The 20,572-nt window shown below is 49.0% G+C and overlaps 1 protein-coding gene across 1 annotated transcript in view; it reads right to left on the bottom strand.

The window, feature by feature from the left end:
* Positions 1-20,572, bottom strand: part of ZWINT (ZW10 interacting kinetochore protein) — a 62,361-nt gene that overhangs the window by 18,652 nt on the left and 23,137 nt on the right. The window contains exons 2-5 of the mRNA XM_086942342.1: positions 10,776-10,875; positions 6,941-7,061; positions 5,906-6,072; positions 4,581-4,613 (exon numbers count right to left, since the gene is read on the bottom strand). Coding sequence (XP_086798468.1) covers positions 4,581-4,613; positions 5,906-6,072; positions 6,941-7,061; positions 10,776-10,875 — 421 coding nt within the window. The remainder of the gene's footprint in view (positions 1-4,580; positions 4,614-5,905; positions 6,073-6,940; positions 7,062-10,775; positions 10,876-20,572) is intronic.

The following is a 20,572-nucleotide window of genomic DNA, read 5'->3' as shown; positions in this document are numbered from 1 at the left end:
TATACAGACCACCAGGACCCCGCGCACAATTCAGCGAAGACATCACGGACTTCATCACTCCACACGCGCTCCCCTCCAAAGATTACATCCTTCTGGGAGACCTCAACTTTCACCTTGAAAAGAACAACGACCGCAACTCCACCACCCTGCTGGACAACCTCGCCAACCTCGGACTTAAACAACTGGTCACTTCCCCCACCCACATCGCAGGTCATACTCTCGACCCTATCTTCACTTCCAGCAATCACGTCTCCTTCAGCCACACTACGGCTCTCCTTTGGACTGACCACAGCTGCGTTCACTTTACCTACAACAAGCCTAAACCCATCAACCACCCCCAACCAACTCTGCAAAGAAACTGGAACAAAATCACCATCGACCAGATCTCCTCATCGCTCCTTCTAAACACCCCAGCCCACTCTTCTAACCCAGACCAAGCCGCCACCAACTTCACCCTATGGTTATCCAACAGCGCCGACATCCTAGCACCACTGAAAAAACGTCAAAGCAAACCTGGCAGCAAGAAGGCCTCATGGTTCAACGATGATCTTAAGAAGTCCAAGAAACTCTGCCGCTCCCTTGAAAAGGCCTGGAAAAAAGACCCAACCACTAGCACCAAGGACGCCTTCAAAAACGCCACCCGCATACACCACCAACTAATCCGAATGGCCAAGAAAACAGCATTCAAGGATCGACTAGATAACAACGCCCACAACAGCAAGGAACTTTTCAACATCGTCAAGGAATTTACCAATCCCTCTGCCAACTCCAACGACATCACCCCCTCTCAAGCCCTCTGCGACTCCCTAGCTTCATTCTTCCACAACAAAATTGCAGACATCCACAACAGCTTCGACAACCAACCCGGAGACCAACCCACCCAACCATATGCTGAACATTCACCCCCCTTGAACACCCTTAATGACTGGAACCCAATCTCCACTGAGGACACCATCCGCCTGATGAACTCCATCCACTCAGGATCCCCCACAGACCCATGTCCTCACCACATCTTCAACAAAGCAGACTCCGTCATACCACCGCACCTCCGAGACGTCATCAACTGCTCCTTCAACTCCGCCACCTTCCCGGAAAGCTGGAAACACGCTGAACTCAGCGCCCTTCTGAAAAAACCCACAGCGGACCCCATCGAACTCAAAAATTACCGCCCCATCTCGCTCCTTCCATTCCCGGCCAAAGTCATCGAGAAAGCTGTCAACAACCAGCTCGCCGCTTTCCTCGAAGCCAACAAATCCCTCGACTCCTCACAGTCTGGCTTCCGAGCAAAACACAGCACTGAGACCGCCCTCATCGCAGCAACAGACGACATTCGAACTCTACTGGACAATGGAGACACAGTCGCCCTCATCCTCCTCGACCTCTCTGCAGCCTTCGACACAGTCTGCCACAGCACCCTTTTACAACGCCTCAGAAACATCGGAATACAAGGAAAAGCACTTGAATGGATCACCTCGTTCCTCACCGGAAGAACCCAGAGAGTCCGCCTTCCACCATTCAAGTCCGAGGCCACTGAAGTCATCTGTGGCGTACCACAAGGATCCTCACTCAGTCCCACCCTCTTCAACGTATACATGAGCCCCCTCGCGGCCATCGCCCGCCAACACAACCTCAACATCATCTCCTACGCGGATGACACTCAACTGATCCTTTCACTCACCAATGACCCTAGCACCGCCAAAACTAACCTACACGAAGGAATGAAAGAAGTTGCCGAATGGATGAAACACAGCCGTCTGAAACTGAACTCAGATAAAACAGAAGTCCTCATCTTAGGTACATCCCCCTCTGCATGGGACGACTCTTGGTGGCCGGAAGCCCTTGGAAAAGCACCCATCCCGACAGACCACGCACGGAACCTGGGTGTTATCCTGGATTCTTCACTTTCAATGAACAGACAAGTCAGCGCCGTCTCCTCATCCTGCTTCAATATTCTTCACATGCTCAAAAAAACATTTCGCTGGATCCCCACCGAAACCAGGAAAACAGTCACACACGCTCTGGTCACGAGCCGACTGGACTACGGAAACACCCTCTACGCAGGTACTACCGCTAAACTCCAGAAAAAACTCCAACGAATCCAAAACGCCTCAGCCAGGATCATATTAGACATCCCGCGTAACGAACACATCTCTGGTCACCTGAAAAACCTCCACTGGCTACCCGTCAATAAGAGGATCACTTTCCGTCTCCTAACCCACGCACACAAAGCACTCTACGAAATCGGACCAGAATGCCTCAACTCACGACTGTCCTTCTACACCCCCTCCCGCCAACTACGATCTTCCAGCCAAGCCCTCGCCACTGTACCTCGCATCAACAAGACCACCATGGGAGGCAGATCCTTCTCATACCTGGCAGCTAATACATGGAACTCACTTCCCACTTACCTTCGCCTTACCCAGAACCACCTAGCATTCAGAAAGCAACTTAAAACGTGGATATTTGACAAGTAATCCTCCTCCCCTCCCTTAGCGCCTTGAGACCCTCTGGGTATGTAGTGCGCTATATAAATTTTATGACTTGACTTGACTTGACTTAAAAACAGATTTTAGAGAATCAACAGCCTCTATGAATCTGGCCTTTTTTTTTTACTTGGAATTAAATTGGCTGAAAATTGAGTCATCTTTAGGCAATTTAATCTTAACCTGGATCCCGGAAAACGTATCTAAAAGAGTTCCCTTTAAGAGTGAGGTTGAACCCGGTTAGGAGTATGAAACTCCCCAGGCGAGGACTTGAGGATGAAGCATGCCACAGATTTAGTGCGGCGAGTGTCCTTTTTTAAACACAGGTAATCTATATTTTTTGAGGTGGCTATAGGGACAGACAAGTCCTTTGGGCAAATAGGGGACCTCTTAATTAAGAAGGTATTTATCTTCAGTAATGCTCTTTCTGGTAGAGAGTATCTAGCCGCAGATTCTTCACCTTTTGAATATTCCCCATGCCTCAGACTGGAGTCATAACATTTTCAGCAATAACTCTGCGTGCAGGTAGGGTATAACCCTTTCAGAACACTGTGCAGGACTCACCCGTTTGAGGTTAACACCTCCCAACCTGGCAAGAATCGTCGGATCCTGCCTCCCACTGGGTGGCTGAGTTGCAGTAAGTACACGCTAAAGGGGCATGGCAGGTGGGGCTGTAGGGAAAAGCAGTGGACTGTACGGCCCTTTGACCTCATTCCAGCAGCAGAACAGTACGCGTGCAGAGCCACACTGCACCACCTAACAGCACGTAGTGGTACTGCTGAAAAGTTTCTGGATCCAGTCTGACACCTGGGCAATATTCAGAAGGTGAGGAATGCGCATCTAGAAGTCTATCAGAATGCTGAGATGTTTCCTTACAAGCATTCAACAACTTGCTTCTTCTTGGGAATACCTGTACAAAGCACAAATTTCGACTGCTGGCACCCAACCAAAACAGTCTATCTCCATGCGAATGACAAGCTGCTGTTAGTATGGCAGTACGTCTAACAGTTCTTTGGGTTTCACATGGAGCCTCCTAACCAAAGGGATCATTAAACAGCTGAAATTGGATCATAAATACAAAGCTGTTCATGTTAGGATAGATATTTTAGCTCTATTAAAATTGTGGTTATCTGAGAGACAGTGCTCCACACGTGCTGGTACTCTCAAGATGAAGGGTGTTCTAGGAGGAGCTTATTCTTCTTATTCGTCGAAGAAGGACCCGATCCACGCTCGGGTTTACACCAATGCAGAGGAGACAACTCATTTCTCAACTTTCAGCTGCTGCAAAGCTCATTCTCTCTTGTGCACTAAAAAGGCAACATCTCCAATGCATATTTGGTGGAATTGGAGCTGGAATTCGAAACCCAAGCAGTGGAGAAAGTTATGTCAATGATAAACTAATATCCTAAATGAGCAAAGAACATGCTACCCTTATAGAAATGTCTGAAAGAATATCCTAAGTATCACAGACCATGTTGATGACACCTGTGACTGCTCCAGATTGTCTTCCTCCCTCCTGGCCTATACTGTCATCTAAATAGCACTTCAGTCTCAGCGCTTGGACGCCTCAGGGCAGCTATATGCGCTTTATAAAAACCATTTTCATTTCATTTCATTCATTCTTCTCATCCAGCAACCGAGCAAAGTGTGCAATCTTGCAGTTATATTACTTTAGCTATTTATGGACTATTAACTTGGGTAACAGTTCAAATGATATTCGAATGCATGTGTTGTCTAAATTTGCCTGAATGTACGTGTTCTATAATCAGCCATCAGTATTGCTGCCTTGACTCTGGTTGACCAATTTCTTTTTATTTCTCCAGTTTGATATGATATGTAATAAGATAATTACCTAACTTTTGCACTGTCTGTAATTTTTTGGGGACTTTTATCAAAATGCCAATTTTATAATCATTGGACTACGAACTAAGTATTGTAACAAAATATGTAATATTAGTATACTCTTGAAAAGAACAGTCCATTGATTCCATTATAGAACTAGGTCATCTGGCTCAGTACCCCAGAACAAACTCTTACGGTCGTCTGGCCGCTACTCGCCCTGTCACTGTGTCAATGATAATCTTATAAATTGGATACCTGCTGCTGCCTTAAGATTTCCATCGCTGCGGCCTGTCGAAAGAAGAGAAAGGATCAGGTTAACAGCACAATCAACAATACTTCATAAGGAACAGTTTTCAATTTTTTTAGTGGTAATAAATAATCTCCTCCCATGTGTGCAACCCTGCCAGCCATGAAGCTTTCTTTGATTGCCTGCTTGGCCATGTAAAAGTATGCAGTTCCACTCTTCTATCCCCTTAAAGCTTGTGTATTGAGATGTTGAAAATTAGCCCCTTTTTTGCTTTTCAACAATCCCACTACATCCCCCACCTCCCCCCTCGCCATCTCCCCCTGGCAGGGAGAGCTCATAGGGGCTGAGGATCCTGCAGCCCCTGCCAGTCTAAGCATGGCCTTTGGACAGGAGGGTCAGGATTAGAAAGTCATGAATGCAACTACGGAAGCCAGACTTATGTTCCAATTTCACCTCTAGTACCAGGATGGCTGAACGCCAAATAAAGGTAGTTACTACTCATGCTAAATGTTTTATTTCAGACCTTCTGGGAGAGGGGTTAACCGTGGGAGGTCTTCAATGTCACATGAGGACGACCAACTTGGGATGCTAAAGACAGTAGAAACCGCAATCCTCATGAAGGGTGACACTGTGCAACCGTCATTCAATTTTTCTCTGAAGTGGACGATGTCAAATGGAATAGGGTGCGATCAGTGTCCGTTGGTTCAGCAACTGCAGCAGATTTCAGAGGAGGAAGGCTGAGCAGGGGAGGAAGGCTGAGCAGGGGAGGAAGGCTGAGCAGGGAAGTTAAACCATTCCCGTTGCAGACAGACCTTACAAGGTCAGACGGCCAACCAGTCAAGGTCCTGAAGCCTTGGAAATAGCAGAGTCCCTCCACCCCCACCAAAAAGAAAACACTCCTAAATAATGCTAGAATCAGGAACAATAAACAAAAGTATCAACAATCTGTTTAATACACAAGAAGAAAAATAGATAATTTGTTATTAAGATGTATATTTTAAATTCCTGTGAAAAACCTTTCCACCTCATATCACATGACATGGAACAAACTGATCACTGCCCCTCAGTGTAAAGGGCTCAGACTCTTCTTATAGATGTTGTTATAATGTGGGTAGCAATGGAGGCCAGGGGGAATGGGGCATATTGATTGCCGCTGATCTTCAATTCCCTTATACCATGGATGCTACAGACCAAATGATAAACCGGAACCAACGCCCTGCCCCCCTCAACCTCCTGACCGACCCATGCCACGCTGACCGACCCATGCCACGCTGACCCCCCCATGCCACGCTGAACGCAACCCCCCCGCCTTTACTTGGTCTCCACCGTGTACCTTTTGCTGGTACTGGTGCAGGGCCTCCTCCAGGAGGGACTTCTTGGTCTTCAGCTGCTCCAGCTTGCCCAGCAGCTGAGGGATGGCTGCCTCGATCTTCTCCACCTCCTCTAGGTACTCCTCTTTCAACGCCTTCCACTGCTCCTTCACCTGGTTCATCTCTTTACCTGAGTTTGGAAGACCGGGACGGTGAGGGCCCAGCAGGCTTGCAGAATTACAAACAATCCGACCCCCCACCCCATGCAGCAATGCTTTGTTTCTCTATTCAAAGTTCATGTTACTCCATGGCTATTAGTGCCTGATGCAGTGATTTTACAGACCCTGTTCTTGAACAGAAGTTATTTCAAAAGTAAACTCAGTTTTGAAGAATCCCAAATAATGAATCAAGCGATTTGTCATTCATCATATAGTACCTCCTAGTCAGAAACAAAACGAATATGAAATGTATTGTGTTCTGCAAGGTGTTTCATAATGGAAAGAGCTGGCTCTAGAGGCCTTCCTGGGTGGACATAAGGAAAACCTAAAATTGAAGACTGGTTTCTTACAATAATAGGGATGAACGAAATAAGGAGGCTTTTTTGCAAGAAACATGAAAATGTAGGGTTGGATTTCTGCACTGAAAACTGTATACATTTACTAGATCTATTGAACTCTGGGAGGTAGAAAGTACGCGCGTAATGCAATGGTATTCTTGGGCTTCCATGACAAACAAAAACATTAATTTATGGTGAATATTATTTTGAATAGGATTAGCTGAGAATTATTCTAGTTTTCTCTCTCAACGGGTTTCAAAATGGCACAATACACAAGTCACGCCATATCCAAAGTTGTGCCAGAGACCTTTTCCCAAATAGACTAGAATTTCAGAGAGCAAAATCTTGGGGAAACTAGCACATTTCCAGGCTTTTATATCAAAACACATGAATTGAGATCTCTTAAGTGCACTCTTCTACACAAGCAAGTAGTAGTTGTTGTTGTTGTTCATTGGGTTCCAACCATTTATTTAACAACTCGTCAAGCTTCTCTCTCACTTACGGGTAGCTTCCAACGTGCTGTTTTCTGCCCATGGGACACTGTCGGCGTCTGCAACGAAATCCAGCAGCAACTTTACTACTTGGAGCTGTTGAGCTAAAATCTTCAACTTTCTCAGTTCAGTCTGAAAAACCAACCAGACGGAAACACACAAATCATTACCAGACAAATCCAAATGTAATTTACTAAAACACATTGATCTTTATGGGGAGTCCAGGAGTGGATGTAATTTCATTCAGTTTGTGCTTTGTAATACAGACTTTACCCAGCTGCAGGGGCTTTACATTATTGGACCGAGCTGAAGTCTACGGAGCGACGTTTTAATTACCATCATGGCCTGCCGTGGATGGCTTTGAGGCTATTTGAACATTTTTCCCTATGACATTAGATTGTCCTAATTTGGCCAAATCCATTAGGGAGACACAATGGGTGTAGAAACAACCCGGTGGCACGGAAGGGAGGGGGTGCCTGCCTGCAGCTCGTGCTGGTCATTAAAGGACAGTCGCTGTGGTGAACGAGCGCATCCCCGTCTGCTCGCCTGTAAATAAGAGGATACTGTGGGAGGCACATTAGTGTCTACATCCTGAGCAGCAAGAAACAGTCAAACACACAAGAGGTGATGAGAGGAATGCTTGCAATTTGCCTTGCATATGGCAGGGTCCAAACCGAGGTAGCACGATGGGCAAAAGAACGATGAGTTGGGAAACGACCCCAGTGATTGGCAGCGGTTAGACTTATTGCAAACATTCCTCCCATCAGTCTTTGGGAGTTTGAGGTAGGGGTGGGCGCAATTTGCGTAATCGCGTTACGCAAATCTCCGCGAAACGGTAAAAAATCTCAGCGAACACGCGGAATTGCTTGTTCGCAATGCTTTTTTACTGTTCGCAATCGCTGTTTGCGTGCTCGAGGGAAAATCTCACGAACACGCATTTGAGAACACGAACAAGCAAAAAATTTTGCGAAGTCGTGGAACTCAGAATTTTGGGCAAATTTGCGTTCTCCGCGGAACGCGAAATCACCCAAATTCCGCGAGCGGAACGGGATTTACCGCCCAGGCCTAGTTTGAGGTTAAGCCCCAAGCAGCAAGGGTATGCCCAGATGTTTGCCCCATGCTCAGTGGATCCAAGTTAAACCCAACTGATGAACACAAATCAGGGTAAAATCGCACCCGGGTCGATTGTGTCCTGGTTTAAGGTGAACCTGGCCTGCCAGTTCAGGCTGGACTGTTTCTATTGGAGCAGGGTCAAGACGGATTTGCATATGGCTGGGTCCAAACTGATGTGGCATGGTGCGTAAAATAACTATGGACTGGGATGCTACTCCGAGCGATTGCCAGTGGTTAGACTTATTCCAAGCAGTCCTCTGGTCACCTTGAGTGTTTGATCAAGAAATGTTCACCAATAACTGGAGCCATGTAAGGAAGGAGGAGGAAACCTCAGCAGGCACTACCTTACTTCTGACAAAGTGCTTTGTTCTGGCTACTTACCAGGACTGAGGAGGGGATTGCAGAGGTTACTCCACTCCTATGGAGTGGAGGGTCAAACAATAAGGCATTCTGGTCTAGTCTTTCAATCCAAGCATTCTTCACCTTATCAGTGGCAGTGTCGTTCAAAATTAATGGGATAAACAAATGGGAGAGCTAGAACTTTCTGTGGGCCGTCCTTGTCCCTCATTAAATATTGAAAAAACTGGGACGGACCAGTCTAGCAGGTTGTAAGACACTGCAGTGCCTGGCACCGCAAGAGTTTTTTCGAAGAACCCTCACACACCAACCTGTCATGCTTCATCATCGGGTTCCCAGCTGAGTATGCTACTCAGCTGTGCTGCGACACCCGATTACAGTGGAGCTGATTTTTTTGGGTGTACGTGTGATGAGGTGGTGTGCTAAAAATACCTCTGGGTCTCTACCTGATAATTACTTTGTTCCCAGTGGTCCAGGGTTTATTAAAAAATAGACGAGTGTATAACAAAAAAGACTATTAGTTGCGTCTTAGTTATCAGCTAGGTCGACATGTTTCAGCCCGTGTAAAAAATTGGAAGGGCTTTCATCAGGACATTTCTCCGAGTGAATTAAAATCGTGGTGTAAGTGAAAAAAGTGAAAAGTGAGTGGAAAAAAGAATTACGCCAAGTGTATATGCATTTTATAGCACACGCGCTAAGGTGTGCTAAATTCTGCTCAGTGGACTGACCGTAATTCACATCCACATCTGTAGCAGTACCTGTAAAAGAAGATTTACAAGACAGGACAATACGACAGGTAACATGTATAATTAGGTAAATGCAATATGTGCTAATTTCATCATTCATTACGAATAGAACAGTGTTTTTAACACTCAGTGTCATTCTGACGTGTAGCGCCACTCATACACAACTCATGCAAGCCATTTGCTATTATGAGTGAGGAAAAACAAGGCACTGGAATCGTAATTATTGTAATACAGATTTGCTCTGCGTGATTGGTGCGGCACAAGAAATTGCGGGAAGGCTCAGTAATTTACAGCCTACTAGTGGCGTTTAAAAGATTGCGTGCTGTCTGGTGGAAAATGTGCAGTGCGTGGTTTAGCTCTATCAATCTATTACGTGATGAGCGAGGCTCGTGACTATTCAGGTGGACCAAAGGGTCAGTTTGTCCTCGTAATTTGAGAAAAATATAGCGGGGTATATTTACGTTTGTTTACGAAAATACAAAGTAACTCTGGTCCTGGGAGGGTGAAACCCCTATTTCACTCTCTGTTGTTGGGAAGTAAAGAAAATGCAGTGTTTAGCATTCCTATGTAAATAAGGAGGATAGAAAGAAACGAAATCCGAGCGGTGCACGATGGTCGCACACCTTCCGACTCTAGCTGGAAGGACTTACTTGTTACGAGGAGCTCACCCGCATCTGCACCTACTCCGGTCTCCACGGGACCAGGAAGGTTCTCATGTGGAGTCCCAGTGTTTAGATTCGTAGAGCAAATGCGCAGGGGAGCGGCTGGCCGACAGCACGTCACGTGCGCTGCGTGCCTAGCGAATGAAGACTGGAACGCTAACCCCCGTAGCCTGGTGCGCTCGTAGTAGACAGCACATGCGCTGCGCTTTCACCCGCATTTGGCGTGTGTGGGATGGAACGACAACCATACTAAAGTGATGTATTATGAATGGGCGTCATGTTGGACGCGAGGGTGATGTTCATAGCTTTATAGTATACCGAGCTGTTTTTATCAGGTCAGTGGTGCGCAAGAATACTAGTGACCCATTTTAAGGGGGTCGAGTGCAGTGCATTATACCTGCTAATGGTTATGTGTTTAAAAACCACGGACTAAGTTGGAAAAATTATGGTAGCGTGTTAATCAGAGGAAACGTTACGAATATTTATCTGGGGATCACAAGGAGTGATTAAGGTGGCTCACTCTGAATTGTGCGTATTATATCAAGGTACAGGGCAGGTACTGCCCAGTAGATATTAACTCAGGTGAACAATGGTGGTTCCTCGCATTTTCATTATTTTGGAGACGTTCTGGGTGCAAGACCAAAGCCAGCCCTCTGCATCACCCTGGAGGTGTACGATGAAGCCAGTCTGACAATACAAAACACCCTTTTGATAGCCCACAATTGCCAGATGGTCTTGCACAGAACTCTGTGTGTCAGATTGACGTGGATCAGCACAACGAAGGACTGGGTATCACTTGTCCCGTCACTCTACAGCATCTGCAAAAGGGTGAGTGAGCGCTCAAAGAACTCAATTTCACGTAACACTCAGTAGCTGCTTGGAGGTTTGGCCCACTGTACAACAGCAGTACCCTAATGCTTCAATTTGTAGGCAGCAATGAATGCTATCCCAAACGCAGGTAGACTCACCATGGAATATTCGGTCAGGACCTTAGCTGGCAGCTCCATGTCCGGATCATCCCTGGGCTGGCTTTCCAAACACAAAGCCGGACCGATCCTGGCCAGGAGCCTACAGAAGGAAAAGTATACCATTAGCCCACCAGCAGAAGGAACGGGTTAGGCAGTGAATGTACCATTCATCTACAGAAAAGGCACATCCAAGAATAAATTTTCCAACGGGCAAGGAAGTCAATTACTTCCTGCTCAGGTTTTGGAGAACAAAGAAACCCACAAATGTTTAATGGCGAACGATGGCAAACAGACAAGCGTTCAACCTCATCTTATGGTTCTAATGGAACATCCTACAAAACACACCTCAATCAACACACAATACTCTAAATATTCCGGTCATCTTTCCATTGACAAATACAAAGTCTGCAGACCACAACTTGAGCGAAAGAGAAAACCCTCAACTGTGTGGAATGGGCACCCAGCTTCTGAAAACACGGAAACAATACAGGTGGAAGATCTATAAAAATGCCAATAATGCAACATACAACTGCTTTAAAATTGGATTCCTCACACGCATTGTGATCCCATTCCCTTTGTACAGCTCAGCGGTACGTTTAATCTGTCATTGTTCAGGCTCCCAGTAATGCAGCATTTAGGATGGTATGTTCAGCTCTGTGTTCAGCTCTGTGTTGATACAGAGTCAAAAATGTACAGTTGGCAAAATGAAAACCAGAGGTGACTTAATGCTTGAGGGCAGAAAAGTTATCAGGGGTTCAAGTTATTGACAGCAAGACAGGGAATGGTGCAACAAGAGGCCTGGGGCTTTAGAACATCATGTGCTGAGCAGTCTCAAGCAGGGGTGATCAGTCAAGCAGGAAAAGGGGGCAGTCCCAATATGCTTTTCCCCAAATGCAGTTTTCCCTAGGAACACCATGCACACACTGGACACGTTCTGTAGTGTGCACACCATGCACACACTGGTTGTTCAGGCCGTCAGCTTCACGCGTTCATGCCATCTGTCAATAATGCCTTTACAAAACCCAGCCCCGGAAGTGAAAGGTGATATCTCGATTCTCTCTCACTACAATTTTCTTTTTTTCCCGTTTTAACCTCAGCAATACTGTTGGCTTCTGAATCTAGTTTCTTAGGGGGGTGTCTCCAATGTAGGTGCGGGGAGCACTATTCCTATGGAATCAGTTGAGTGGGCTTCACAAATGGTACCAGCTCGCCCCGACTTATGTTTTGTGTTTTTTGTTTGAAGCCTACAGACTGCACAGCAGCCTGGTTTGCAAAGATATCTTGCAAAGATATCCTGGGGATATTATAAAAGCTTCCCCGGAAATAGTCAGTTGTTTACCATTGGCTTTGTGGTTTGGAACACATTTGCTTGCTATCTATTTGCTGGCTTTAAAAAAAAAATCATTTATGGAGTGTCCAGATTGTCTTTGTTCCTCCCATGGTTTTTGTATTCTTCCACGAGCGCTTTCTGTAAACAGGCCTTTACATTTTGTTCTTATCTTGTTTTGCATTTGTGGGTGGGAGACATTCGTCAAGCTGTTGCCCTTTATCAGTGCAGAGCACTGCGCGCTGACACCAGATCTAAAATATTTTTTCGTGTACATTAATTGGCTGCAGTTAACGAACACAGGGCCAGGAAGGATTTAGAAAGGAGTGGGTGCGATGTGATGAGGCGTCAAGTGTTGGATTTTGTGAAAATATCATACGTGTTTGGGGAGGAGACTGAAGTTCTGATGTGTAATTACATGTAATGCAATGTGATAGCGATGGCAGACTGTACACTTACCTCAAATAATGTGTGAGGATAAGAAATGTGCACACAAAGAACAAGCATTCTTAAAAAGTATATGCACATATCAGTAACACAACTTGCACATGAAGGGAGTACGAGTTAAAAAGCTCAAGCAAGCATAACACAAAATACACACACAAAAAGCAAAATCACATAAAAAGCCAACATACAAGAGGACAAGCCATACAAGAAAATACGCTCAGGTGGACCTACATATGAAGTTCTGCAAAGATAAAGTACACACCAGGGCCAACTCACGTAAAGAAGCACACACAAATACCGTAGCAGGGGTTAAGTGCAGTCATGCTTGTTTTTCCGTTGTTGGCTTTAGCATTTTACTATGGCTTCATTGTCTAAAGGATTTACTTTGATCTGCGATCCCTGTGTGCTTTAATGCAACAGTCCACTGTGAATTAGTAAGTCATGTGGCCGCTCCCCCTTTTATTTCATTTCCATCAATTCTTCTGCCAGTATTTGTGCCCTCTGTTAGACTCGGTTTTTGTGCCTTTCTGCCCCCTGTTAGGCTCGTTTTTTGTGCCTTTCTGCCCCCTGTTAGACCCGTTTTTCCCTTGTTTTTCGGCCCTTCTGCTCTCTGTTAGACTCGTTTTTTGTGCCTTTCTGCCCTCAGCACCCCACCACATCATCACTCAGCACCCGACCACATCATCACTCAGCACCCCACCACATCATCACTCAGCACCCCACCACATCATCACTCAGCACCCCACCACATCATCACTCAGCACCCCACCACATCATCACTCAGCACCCCACCACATCATCACTCAGCACCCCACCACAGCACCACTCAGCACGCAACCACAGCACCACTCAGCACGCAACCACAGCACCACTCCGCGCAACCACAGCACCACTCCGCGCAACCACAGCACCACTCAGCGCAACCACAGCACCACTCAGCGCAACCACAGCACCACTCAGCGCAACCACAGCACCACTCAGCGCAACCACAGCACCACTCAGCGCAACCACAGCACCACTCAGCGCAACCACAGCACCACTCAGCGCAACCACAGCACCACTCAGCGCAACCACAGCACCACTCAGCGCAACCACAGCACCACTCCGCGCAACCACAGCATCACTCAACACCACCACAGCATCACTGGTTCAAATATGTTCTCTCAATGTTTCAAGCTTTATTACAAATGTCACAAAAAGATGTTAATATTTCACTTCTGTTCTTGGATTTTCATCACAATAAAATACACTGAACATAATCTTCACAAAAGTTATTTACAAAAGTTTGAGCTATTGCCATTATAAATTACAATCACTTTAATTTAAGTATTAATTATTTTAAAAAATTAAAAGCCATTGTTATTTGTAATATCAATACATCTAAGTCACGTAAATACAAAACATGTTGCATTACAAATGCTATAGGTGTCACATTTGCGAAAGTTATAACTATTGGCATTGTAAATGACAAAGTTATTAATTTAGCTATTTTCAAAAACATAAATAAAAAAATGGTCATTTACAAGACCAATAGCTTAAACTTTCCTAATGCGAGACCTATTGCATTGCAAATGCTTGTTTCTATTCCATGTGAATGCGTGTCGCAAATTTTGCAGGGGCGTAGCTATAAGAGTTCCAAACTCCGGCCTCCAGTCCATGCTGCCTCTTCTCCCTAGGTCCATGCTGCCTCTTCTCCCTCGGTCCATGCTGCCTCTTCTCCCTCGGTCCATGCTGCCTCTTCTCCCTAGGTCCATGCTGCCTCTTCTCCCTAGGTCCATGCTGCCTCTTCTCCCTAGGTCCATGCTGCCTCTTCTCCCTAGGTCCATGCTGCCTCTTCTCCCTAGGTCCATGCTGCCTCTTCTCCCTAGGTCCATGCTGCCTCTTCTCCCTAGGTCCATGCTGCCTCTGCTCCATAGGTCCATGCTGCCTCTGCTCCATAGGTCCATGCTGCCTCTGCTCCATAGGTCCATGCTGCCTCTGCTCCCTAGGTCCATGCTGCCTCTTCTCCCTAGGTCCATGCTGCCTCTTCTCCCTAGGTCCATGCTGCCTCTTCTCCCTAGGTCCATGCTGCCTCTTCTCCCTAGGGCCATGCTGCCTCTTCTCCCTAGGGCCATGCTGCCTCTTCTCCCTAGGTCCATGCTGCCTCTTCTCCCTAGGTCCATGCTGCCTCTGCTCCATAGGTCCATGCTGCCTCTGCTCCATAGGTCCATGCTGCCTCTGCTCCATAGGTCCATGCTGCCTCTGCTCCATAGGTCCATGCTGCCTCTGCTCCATAGGTCCATGCTGCCTCTGCTCCATAGGTCCATGCTGCCTCTGCTCCATAGGTCCATGCTGCCTCTGCTCCATAGGTCCATGCTGCCTCTGCTCCATAGGTCCATGCTGCCTCTGCTCCATAGGTCCATGCTGCCTCTGCTCCATAGGTCCATGCTGCCTCTGCTCCATAGGTCCATGCTGCCTCTGCTCCATAGGTCCATGCTGCCTCTGCTCCATAGGTCCATGCTGCCTCTTCTCCATAGGTCTATGCTGCCTCTTCTCCATAGGTCCATGTTGCTTCTGTTCTTAAGTCCACGTTGCTTCTGTTCTTAAGTCCACGTTGCTTCTGTTCTTAAGTCCACGTTGCTTCTGTTCTTAAGTCCACGTTGCTTCTTCTCCTTAAATCCATGTTGCTTCTTCACCTTAAATCCATGTTGCTTCTTCTCCCTACATCCATGTTGCTTCTTCTCCTTAAATCCATGTTGCTTCTTCTCCTTAAATCCATGTTGCTTCTTCTCCTTAAATCCATGTTGCTTCTTCTCCTTAAATCCATGTTACTACTTCTTCCTAAGTCCCTGTTGCTTCTTCTCCCTAAGTCCATGTTGCTTCTTCTCCCTAAGTCCATGTTGCTTCTGTTCTTAGGTACACTTTGCTTCTGTTCTTAAGTCCATTTTGCTTCTTTTCCTCCCCAACCAACCATGTTGCTTCTTTGACCCCGACCTGCCCCCTATGTTGTTTCTTCCCTTTCCACCCCACCCATCGCCTCTTCCCCTCCTACCCACCACGACCCTGTTACTTCCCCCCCTTCTACTTGCCTGTCTCTATTTCATCACGACCCCCATCCGCCCCCGTCTCAGTTTCACAGTGGCCTAATAAAACTTAAGGGGCCCCCCTGCAAAGTACATGGAGGTGGCCCTCCACGCTCCAGAACCAATCAGGAGCCCTCAGGCCAAGAAACTGCTGCCCTCGCACAGTGCTGGAGAGGGCACCCTGGATCTTGGGGCCCCCTTCCCCTGGGGGCTAAAGTTACACCACTAGCCCCACTTCGGCGTCAGCTCCCACCCATCAGCGTCCCTGTTTCTTCTCCCTATCGCCAAACAAACAATGAAATAAAAAAAGTTAGGATGCACTGGCCGCTTCATAGCGTTTTTTAGGTCTCGCTGATCTAACGCGCATGCGTTGATCTGCGAGAGTTTAGAAAGGGACTTTTGAAAATGCTCCCAAAGTCTGCAGATCGGACACAGTGCATGTGTGCTGGGTGCACGCACCATTTTTTCCGCCTGCAGTTTTGGGAGCAATTTCGCGGCCGCTTTGATGTTCTCCATGAGCCGCGCGGCCACTGAGAACATCAAAGCGGCCGCGAAATGCTCACCATTTGCTTCCCCCTCTAATCTGTTTTGTTTTGCTTGGCCTCGAAATCTCCTCCCCTCAGTTTCACTTTCTCGTTGCGGTTTTCAGCCTCACACCCTCCTGCACTGCTGCTTCCCCCATTCTCCTGCCATTTTGTTACTTGCCCTGTCTCTCCCCTATTGTAGCCCTGCCATTGTTGCTTGTTTTTTGTTTGTCTTCCCAACTGTTTGTGTTGCCGTACATTTCCTGTGTGCTTTATTTTTTCTCACTTTGTTTGGCTAGCACTCTTAGTGCCCAGTCCCATGAGATACGCAGAAGGCTTCACTTCTGAAGTTTTTATTTATTTTATGGGGCCATGTTAGCGGAAACCGGGGCTATGTTTTGTTGTTGGATCATTTTACATTACTGTCCATTGTGGACACCCCCCCACACACACAACCCCCCACACACACAACCCCCCCCCACACACACACACCCCACCCACACACACCCCCACGCCCCCCACACACAACCCCCCCCACACACACAACCCCCCCCACACACACACACACCACCCCCCACACAAACCCCACCTCCCACACACACACACCCACACACACACACCCACACACACAACCCCCACCCACTACCCCCACACACACAACCCCCCACACACACACAACCCCCCCACACACACACACAACCCCCCCACACACACACAACCCCCCACACACGCACACACACAACCCCCCCACACACGCACACACAGAACCCCCCCCATACACACACACACACAACCCCCCCCCACACACACACACAACCCCCCCCACACACGCACACACACACACAACCCCCCCACACACACACAACCCCCCACACACACACAACCCCCCCACACACACACAACCCCCCCACACACACACAACCCCCCCACACACACACACAACCCCCCACACACACACACACACACACACAACCCCCCCACACACAACCCCCCACACACACAACCCCCCCCACACACACACACACACAACCCCCACCCCACCCACACACAACCCCCACCCCACCCACACACAACCCCACCCACACACAACCCCCCACACACAACCCCCCACACACAACCCCCCACACACAACCCCCCACACACAACCCCCCACACACACACAAACCCCCCCACACACACACAACCCCACACACAACCCCCCCACACACACACAACCCCCCCACACACACACAACCCCCCCACACACACACAACCCCCCCCACACACACACACACACAACCCCCCCACACACACACACAACCCCCCCACACACAACTCCCCACACACAACCCCCCACACACAACCCTCCCACACACACAACCCTCCCACACACACAACCCTCCCACACACACAACCCTCCCACACACACAACCCTCCCACACACACAACCCTCCCACACACACAACCCTCCCACACACACAACCCCCCCACACACACAATCCCCCACACACACACACAACCCCCCCCACACAACCCCCCCACACAACCCCCCCCACACACACACAACCCCCCCACACACACAACCCCCCCACACACAACCCCCCCACACACACACAACCCCCCCACACACAACCCCCCCGCACACACAACCCCCCCACACACACAACCCCCCCCACACACACAACCCCCCCCCACACACACAACCCCCCCCACACACACAACCCCCCCCACACACACAACCCCCCCACACACACACAACCCCCCCACACACACACACAACCTGCCCCCCCCCACACAACCTGCCCCCCCCACACAACCCCCCCACACACAACCCCCCACACACACACAACCCCCCCACACACACACAACCCCCCCACACACACACAACCCCCCCACACACACACAACCCCCCACACACACACACAACCCCCCCCACACACAACCCCCCACACACACACACAACCCCCCCCACACGCACACACAACCCCCCCCACAGCACACACAACCCCCCCACACACACACAACCCCCCCCCCCACACGCACAAGTCCCCCACACACACAACCCCCCCACACACACAGCCCCACACACAACCCCCCACACACAACCCCCCCCACACAACCCCCCCACACACAACCCCCCCCACACACAACCCCCTCACACACAACCCCTCACCCACACCCCCCACACACACACACACAACCCCCACCCCACCCACACACAACCCCTACCCCCCACACAACCCCACCCACACAGCCCCCCACACACCCCCCCACACACACACAACCCCCCCCACACACACACAACCCCCCACACACACACCCCCCCACACACACAACCCCACCCACACACAACCCCCCCACACACACCCCCCCACACAACCCTCCCACACAACCCTCCCACACACACAACCCCCCCACACACACACACACCCCCCACACAACCCCCCACACACACACAACCCCCCCCACACACACAACCCCCCCCACACACACAACCCCCCACACACACAACCCCCCCCACACACACACACAACCCCCCCACACACACACAACCCCCCACACACACAACCCCCCCCACACACAACCCCCCTCACACACAACCCCCTCACACAACCCCCCCCACACACAACCCCCCCCACACACACACACACCCCCCCACACACACACAACCCCACCACGCACAACCCCCCACACATGCACACACAACCCCCCCCCACACACACAACCCCCCCCACACACACACAACCCCCCCACACACACACAACCCCCCCACACACACAACCCACACACAACCCCCCACACACACACAACCCCCACACACACACACAATGCCCCCACACACACAACCCCCCCACACACACACACAACCCCCCACACACACACACAACCCCCCCACACACAACCCCCCCCCACACACACACACACACACAACCCCCCCCACACACACAACCCCCCCACCCACACACACACAACCCCCCCCACACACACACAACCCCCCCCACACGCACAACCCCCCCCCACACACAACCCCCCCCCACACAACCCCCCCCACACACAACCCCCCCACACACACAACCCCCCCCACACACACAACCCCGACACACACACACAACCCCCCCCACACACACAACCCCCCACACACACACACAACCTGCCCCCCCACACACCCCCCCCACACACAACCCACACACACACAACCCCCCTCACACACAACCCCCCCCACACACAACCCCCCCCACACACACACACCCCCCACCACGCACAACCCCCCACACACGCACACACAACCCCCCCCACACAACCCCCCCACACACACAACCCCCCCCACACACAACCCCCCCACACACACAACCCCCCCACACACACACAACCCCCCCACACACACACAACCCCCCACACACACACAACCCCCCCACACACACAACCCCCCCACACACACACACAACCCCCCCCACACACACACACAACCCCCCCCACACACACACACCCCCCCACACACACACCACCCCCCCCCCCACACACACAACCCCCCCCCACACACACAACCCCCCCCCCCCCACACACACAACCCCCCCCACACACACAACCCCCCCCCCCACACACACAACCCCCCCCCCCACACACACACAACCCCCCCCCCCCACACACACAACCCCCCCCCACACACACACACACAAGCATCACTCAGGGGCACCACAACATCACTATGCGCTACCACAGCATCACTGAACACCACAGCATCACTCGCAGCCACCACAGCATCACTCAGCGCCACCACAGCATCAATCTGTGCAACGATTCAACAACAACTGGTTCAAATATGTTCTCTCAATGTTTCAAGCTTTATTACAAATGTCACAAAAAATGCTAATATTTCACTTCTGTTCTTGGATTTTCGTCACAATAAAATACACTGAACATAATCTTCACAAAAGTTATTTACAAAAGTTCAAGCTATTGCCATTATAAATTGCAATAACTTTTATTTAAGTATTAATTATTAAAAAAAATCAAAAGCCATTGTTATTTGGAATATCAATAAATCTAAGTCACGTAAATACAACACATATTGCATTACAAATGCTATAGGTGTCACATTTGCGAAAGTTATAATGCTATTAGTTTCGCTATTTTCAAAACCAACACATAAATAAAAAATTTGCACTTACAATACCAATAGTTCAAACTTTCCTAATGAAAGCCCTATCGCATTGCAAATGCTTATTTTTTGAAAGTTTTCTTTTAAATTCGCTCCAAGAAGGCCAACGCCTTCGGTATGGTGTGAAAGTGAGTTTTTAGGATGGAGAGCTGTGGCAATAATTTGTTTTAACAAGCATTGGAAATGCAATAGGTCTCGCATTAGGAAAGTTTGAACTATTGGTCTTATAAATGACTTTTTTTAATTTATGTGTTGTTTTTGAAAACAGCTAAATTAATAGCGTTGTCATTTACAATGCC

This window comes from Lissotriton vulgaris, chromosome 10 (genome assembly GCF_964263255.1).
Source record: "Lissotriton vulgaris chromosome 10, aLisVul1.2, whole genome shotgun sequence".
Classification (NCBI taxonomy): domain Eukaryota; kingdom Metazoa; phylum Chordata; class Amphibia; order Caudata; family Salamandridae; genus Lissotriton; species Lissotriton vulgaris.
This window is presented reverse-complemented; position numbering and strand designations above follow the sequence as displayed.